We start from the raw sequence: 7,606 nt of genomic DNA, 5'->3' as shown, positions 1-7,606 counted from the left end.
TCTTCCCGTTAATGACTAAGATGAGCAATATAACTTTTTCTACTAAAATACATAGTTATAGTTGCAACAAAAATCAATTTTGTTACACGGGAAAAAGAAGGAACACAGAGTTACCTTCCTGCATCCATGATTGAACATATATTATTTGACATACAAGAATAGGGTGCTTAGATAGTGCAACAAAGTTAACAATACTAATCTTTATTGTAATAGCTAATTACATTATGAAAGCTAGTTTTTTCTTTCCAAAATCCAACAACAACCAAGCTTTCTCATCTTAGATAGCGTAGGCTAATTGTAATTCATTAGATTAACATAAACATCCATTTTCATTTCACAATACCTTGAGATAACCATTGCTCCCGACATGCATCAATCGATTTCAATTACTAAAATACTGAAATGGATGATATGCAAACTACTAATCTAGAAGTGTTTATATGAACAACTCTTAAATTAACTCACATTCATTGTGCTATAATCTACAATTGTAATATCTAGATCCTAATAATTGTATTGATTCAAGAATATTCTTGGGCTACCTGTGAGGTCGATAAATTATTATCAGTCATAAACAATTGAATAGACAAAAATATTTCTATCTCAAGATTAAATTTGATTCTTATTTATCATTCCATCCAACAAATTGACATACATTTTTTCTTACCGTAAAAGTTGTGTATATACCTTTGCAAATTCTGTCGGAGGAACCTTATATCCGTTGCTAAGCCGACCATCCTGCAACTTCTTGTAGGCTTCATTAATCTTACCTTGTTTCTCACATAAGACACTCCTTGTTGTGTTAAGGAAAAATCTAGAAATAAATATCATTTCAAGTCAATTACAAAGAAAGAAACTGATCATAAATGGTTACAATGGTGCTTGAAAATAGGAAAACTTTTCTACCTTTGACATAGGTACAAGAACCAAGGCCATCTGCAGCTTTCCCACCTTTTCCTTTACCCTTAGAAGCATTCTCATCACTTCCACTTGCAGCCTGCTTTCCATTACCCTTCCCTCCCGCCTTTGCGTCTTTTCCAATCATTCCAACAACTTTTTAATCATTTCAACCAAAAAAGTCAACAACTATTATTAAAACGATATGGCGATGCAAACTCAATGAAGCCATCCGTATTCAAACACACCCAACTCCTAGAAATTCTCATGGGTCGAACATATTGTCAAACACTTGGAATACATATACAAATACACACATAAACATTACATATATATTGAATCACCTTACCGATCTTAGCTACAATTAACCGACAAGATGTGATTCAGAAAGGGGAAAATGATAAAATTAAATCATCAATATATCATTACAAACTGGTTCCTTACCAAAACCAAACCAGGAAACTCATCAATACAAACCGGTTTATACATCGAGTCAAACCGAACCGTGCAAATAAATCAACCTGCACTTAAACCAAAACCGCATCAAAACTAACAGCAAAGCATTATTATGATTAGAAGAACATGCACATGCAAATATTCATATGTAAGATCAGAAGGGTACTGCAAGACCGAGGAAAGAAATTTCATAAGCATATGTCCTCAATTTTTGAAGGACAAAGAATCTGTAAATCAATAGCGACCTATCCATGCTGCAAATTTAATCACAATCCCAGAATGAGAGTAAATTCCATAGAATAAAATGACATAAAAATTGGCAATGTATAGAATAAGTAATTAAGTGATACTCACATCATTGATAATCACAACATGATGTATCAAGCTCCGGGAAACTTGATCGACACATGCACGTGTTTTTTGACATGCATAAATCACTCTTTGGAAAGAAATTTCATAAGCATATGTCCTCAATTTTTGAAGGACAAAGAATCTGTAAATCAATAGCGACCTATCCATGCTGCAAATTTAATCACAATCCCAGAATGAGAGTAAATTCCATAGAATAAAATGACATAAAAATTGGCAATGTATAGAATAAGTAGTTAAGTGATACTCACATCATTGATAATCACAACATGATGTATCAAGCTCCGGGAAACTTGATCGACACATGCACGTGTTTTTTGACATGCAGAAATCACTCTTTGGAGTTATGCTTGAATGCTACTGAAAATGTAAGAAACCATCATTTGAACAACTCGGAAAACAATGTTGGCCGGAAGAACTAAACGATTATTTAAAATACTATTAACGGAATCATAATACTCATCAACACAACTTACAAGATGACAAATGATTCAGTGCCATTCGTATTCTATTGCGGGTGAACAACATGTTTTGATTTGTTGGATCTTCTACCCACTCTTCAGTACCACCTTGACATATATGCAAAGATATAGAAAGACGATTAAATTATCAATTTCCAATGGGAGAAGGGGGAAAATGAACAATGCATAAATAAATCAATGACCAATTGTGGATCGCAAAACATAAAAGTCTCGTCGAATTCTGCTATGATAAAGTGCTATAGTATCACTATAGCTACTATTTGATAGTACTTTATATCAAATAACGTATCGCGGAATAATTGTGATTTGTTCAAATTATGCTATACGCTATAGTTTTTATTTGACGACACTGAAATAAATAAATATCTAGTACCAACCTTGTACATATCTTCCTTTGAAAAATCTCCATAGTAAATAAATACTTGCAAGGCTAGATTAGAAGCCATCCACTTAAGTAGCAGTTCCAATGCTCTTAGTCCCGCCGCAAACCAGGGATATGTGTTTAAAATACAAGATTCATAGAAAGTAAAAACACATAATTACATAATGAAACACAGAAGATAACCCGAAATCATAGAAGATAATGAAACACTATCTCTCTACGGCATTTCTTCAAACAGCTCACGCGCTTTATTCATATGTCACCATATCTCGAATTGATCTTCAGCGTCTCTAACACCGCCTGCTCAAAATGATAAACCAGCAGAGCATATTAACACAATAAATGACAATTATATTAAAATGAAAGTTACCCCAAATGAAATAATTGAAAATTACATGTAATTTAATATATTTAAATTTAAATTTAATACAATCAAGCATCTTATACATTATTGTTTTATTTATTTCTCAGTATCATGAACATATAGTTTTGAACCTCCACCGTGAACCACCCTATAAAGGTAAGTATAAGAATGAACACACAACGAAGAAATACCGCCGAAATAAAAAATTTGGAAAAAATTATACCTATCTCTAGGGTTTGAATTTAAAATTCAGGATATGCAAACATAAAAGCAGAAGGAAACTAACCTGCAATTGATGGTTCAGTAGCAGTAGCATCACTTTGAGACCCTCCGCGCTTTGCGGGAATGAAGAGTCCACTGCCGCTAGATTTCTCGGCTTCCAACGTCATGTTGTCTGTATCAACTATTTCTCCGATCTTCATGACAAAATCTACAGAAATAGAAAAATTATTAGTAATGAAATGAAAACCATAAACCCTAATGCAAAAAAAATAAGAAACCCTATTTAGATAATGTTAACAAATTATCGTACAACGGAACAGAGTCTATATGATTTTTAAAGATGGATTTGTTTTTGAAATCATAAATCGATGTAGTATATTATCGCTTGTTTCGATTTGGTTTTAATAAGAAACAGAGGAAGATGGAAGAAGAAGAAGAAGAAGAGGTATAGCGAAGAAGAAAAAGAGGAAGAAGAAGAAGAGGTAGAGCGAAGAAGAAAAAGAAGAAGAAAGAAGATTAGAGGTAGAAGGAAGAAGAGGTTCAAATATTAATGGAGGTTGAAACCGTTTTCAATAGTGGAATATGGAGGATGAATCATCGTGGAAACCATTTTTGTTCGTGAGAAAAAAGAAATAAAATAAATTAGAAAAAAAAAATATTTGGGAAATAAATAGAAAGATTTGTTTGATTGGTAGAAAACACAGAGCTTGATTCTTAAGGTATCCACGTGGCACAATATTGAGCAAGAAGGGTATTTTAGGCTTTTAAAGAACATCTTATTTTCTTATATGATAGATGACAAATTGGTAACCGTATGTGGAGAACGAGCTCTGATCGTCAGCAACGTGTCGTCATTCTCCGACATAGAACCAAAAGAAGTTGTTGGGACTAAATTCCAAGAATTTTCCTTGGACAAAGGAAAGGAGAAAGCAGCGTCTATTTCTTCCTACAGAGATGCAATCCAAGTTGTGAAGGATGGCACTACCAGTGGTTGGGGGCACATTAATATTCCTACCAACAACAAGAACAGAACAGGAATTGGATTCTTTCCGACATCATCAAAAGTTGTTCTAGGGATTGAGGTAGTTCTCCCTATTCAAGAAACTTTCAGCAGTGGAGGTTTTCTTCAACCTGTTCAACAAACAGTCAATACCATCGGTACGGAAAACACCAATGAAGAGGAATGGTTATACTATCTTAACAAAGCAGGATACATCTCCCTACCAGAGTCTGATTCACCTTGCTGTTATCCGACTAAAGGATCTGAAAGTAAGACTCAACCAAGCAGTGATGAAGTTACTGACAGCTTCACCACCAGAAGTCATGGTTCACCAGAAGAAGTTCCTCCTATCCCCGAAGAGACTTGGGATACATTAGGAGAAACAAGCGGAAAATTCGACTACATGGTGAAATACTCCGCTCCTGAAAGTTCAAGAATCTCTCTTGAAGATATTGTTCCAACTGGATGGAACATTGATTATGAGTACCTCTCTCAGCCAAAAGAGATGTATAACCCTTGCTATTCATCATCAACATCTGGTGAAGTCATCATTGAGGATTATATCCCCAAGTCACCTTCCGAGGCTACGGATTTAGAGTTCACATATCTAGTCAATGCCATCTTGGGAGAAGAGCAAGACCAAAATACAGAAGAGGATAATCTCGAAAGTGTCTCCGACAACGAGTCTCTCCATTCAGAAGATTGGAAGTTTCCTCAAAAGAAAAACTGACATACTCCACTTGGAAATGGGTATGCTCACACCGCTTAGTCTGCTGGAGTAGAAGAAGATCGTCTGAGTGTTACAAAGACAGTGGTTGGTAAATCAAGACCTACCACAGGCCAGCTTAAGCCTAAGGTTCCAGATTACTTAGTGCACAATGGGGTTCGCCACTACTGGACAGCTGTTGAAGTTTCAACTGTTGTTCGCACTCCTAAGTAGGAACTTTCACCGTTATTTTGTCCTCTCACCATAGCCCAGGGTGAAGAGATGTTTCATAGGGCTTTGCATTTTACTATTTCTTAGAAAATGTCCCTCTTTGCTTCGCCCAAAGCAATAGAGTTTTGTTTTATAGGGTCTTTGTTTCGAGAAATGACTGTTCATAAATAAAAATGTCATTCTGTTCCTTCGTTTAGTTTTTCCTTTTCTTTTTCGGAAATTGGTAATCCTAAAAAACACCCTTAAAAAACATCAAAATATTCCATTAATTGCATACACCGAGTCTTCCCTCGTTGTCTAAATAAAACTTATCACACATATGCAGATTAATCATAAAATACCCCGTTGAAACGTGCGACCGTATGACTTCTCCAAGCTTTGAGTTTCCTGTATTCGAGGCAGAGGAAGAAGAAGACGAAGAAATATCAAAGGAAATTTCACGATTACTTCAACAAAAGGAAGAGGCCATTCAGCCATACAATGAGCCTCTAGAGATCATTAACCTTGGTTCCGATGGAAACAGAAAGGAGGTTAAGATTGGAGCTTCGCTCAGTTCAGAGATCAGAGAGAGTTTGATACAGCTGCTCAAAGAATTCTCAGATGTCTTCGCTTGGTCTTATCAAGATATGCCAGGGTTGGATACCAGTATAGTGGAGCATCACTTGCCATTAAAAGCAGAATGCCCTCCGGTCAAGCAAAAATTGAGAAGAACTCATCCGGAGATGGCCATGAAAATCAAAGAGGAAGTTCAAAAGCAGATCAACGCAGGTTTCCTCGTCACTTCAGAATACCCTCAGTGGTTAGCTAACATTTTTCCCGTTCCTAAGAAAGACGGAAAAGTCCGCATGTGCGTCGACTACAGAGATTTGAACAAAGCTAGCCCTAAGGATGATTTTCCTTTACCACGTATTGATATGTTGGTAGACAGTACAGCAAAATCCAAAGTTTTCTCGTTCATGGACGGATTTTCAGGATACAACCAAATCAAAATGGCACCTGAAGACATGGAGAAAACAGCTTTCATCACCCCCTGGGGCACGTTCTGCTATCGTGTTATGCCTTTTGGACTAAAGAACGCAGGGGCAACTTATCAAAGAGCCATGACTACGTTTTTCCACGACATGATGCATAAAGAAGTGGAAGTTTATGTGGACGACATGATTGCCAAATCAGAAAATGAAGAAGATCACATACAGAATCTGACAAAGTTATTTCAATGCTTACGGAAGTTTCAGCTTCGCCTGAACCCCAACAAGTGCACCTTTGGTGTCTACTCAGGAAAACTCCTTGGTTTCATTGTCAGCAAACGAGGAATTGAAGTAGATCCAGACAAAGTCAAGGCAATTCAAGAAATGCCTTCGCCCAGAACCGAGAAACAAGTTAGAGGATTTCTTGGACGTCTGAATTACATCTCGAGATTCATATATCTCATGACTGCAACTTGCGCTCCTATTTTCAAACTTCTACGGAAAAATCAAAGTTGCGTCTGGACAGACGATTGTCAGAAAGCGTTCGACAGCATTAAGGAATATCTGCTCGAACCACCCATCTTGTCTCCTCCAATGGAAGGAAGACATTTGATAATGTACTTAACCGTCTTAGAAGATTCCATGGGTTGTGTCCTTGGACAGCAAGACGAGACAAAGAGAAAAGAGCATGCCATTTACTACCTGAGCAAGAAATTCACTGACTGTGAATCCCGCTACTCCATGCTCGAGAAGACGTGTTGTGCTTTGGCCTGGGCTGCCAAGCGTCTCCGCCAGTACATGATTCGACATACTACTTGTTTGATCTCTCATATGGATCCAATCAAGTACATCTTTGAGAAGCCTGCCTTAACTAGGAGAATTGCCCGTTGGCAGATGTTGTTATCAGAATATGACATTGAGTATCACGCACAGAAAGCCGTGAAGGGAAGCATTCTAGCTGAGCACCTGGCTCACCACCCACTCAATGGTCATGAATCAACCAGTTTCGACTTTCCGGACGAGGACGTCATGTACCTCAAGATGAAAGATTACGACGAGCCACTACCAGACGAAGGACCTGAGATAGGATCCCAGTGGGGCTTAATCTTTGACGGAGCTGTCAATGCTTATGGACGAGGAATTGGGGCAATCATTGTTACACCTCAGGGTACCCATATTCCATTTACTGCCAGATTAACTTTAAAATGCACAAACAATGAGGCCGAATATGAAGCTTGCATCATGGGTCTCGAAGAAGCCATGGATCTAAGAATCAAACACTTGGATGTATACTGAGATTCTGCTTTGGTCATTAATCAAATCAAAGGAGAATGGGAAACACGCCAACCAGGGCTAATTCCTTACAAAGACTACGCGAGAAGATTATTACCATTCTTCGACAGGGTAGATTTTCATCACATTCCTCGTGAAGAAAACAACTTGGCTGATGCATTAGCCACACTCTCTTCCATGATTAGGATAAATCATTGGAATGACATTCCTCGGATCGATGTTATGCGCCTGGATAG

At 37.4% G+C, this 7,606-nt stretch overlaps 1 protein-coding gene across 1 annotated transcript; it reads right to left on the bottom strand.

Moving 5' to 3' along the window:
• Positions 1-521: 521 nt before the first annotated feature.
• Positions 522-3,782, bottom strand: LOC131614591 (uncharacterized). Its single transcript, XM_058886155.1, has 5 exons — positions 3,737-3,782; positions 3,237-3,380; positions 858-1,053; positions 688-790; positions 522-542 (listed from the first exon to the last, which is right to left on the bottom strand). Exons 1-5 carry the CDS (start codon positions 3,780-3,782, stop codon positions 522-524), a joined length of 510 nt encoding a protein of 169 aa, XP_058742138.1.
• Between the last annotated feature and the right edge of the window lie 3,824 nt (positions 3,783-7,606).

This window comes from Vicia villosa, linkage group LG6 (genome assembly GCF_029867415.1).
Source record: "Vicia villosa cultivar HV-30 ecotype Madison, WI linkage group LG6, Vvil1.0, whole genome shotgun sequence".
NCBI lineage: Eukaryota > Viridiplantae > Streptophyta > Magnoliopsida > Fabales > Fabaceae > Vicia > Vicia villosa.
This window is presented reverse-complemented; position numbering and strand designations above follow the sequence as displayed.

Coding starts and splice junctions, on each gene's coding strand:
- LOC131614591 (XM_058886155.1), bottom strand. CDS start 3,782: ATGGTTTCCACGATGATTCATCCTCCATATTCCACTATTGAAAACG. Junction 1,054..3,236: donor TACTGAACCATCAATTGCAG/GTTAGTTTCCTT, acceptor ATGATTAAAAAG/TTGTTGGAATGATTGGAAAA. Junction 791..857: donor ATTGTAACCATTTATGATCA/GTTTCTTTCTTT, acceptor CACAACAAGGAG/TGTCTTATGTGAGAAACAAG.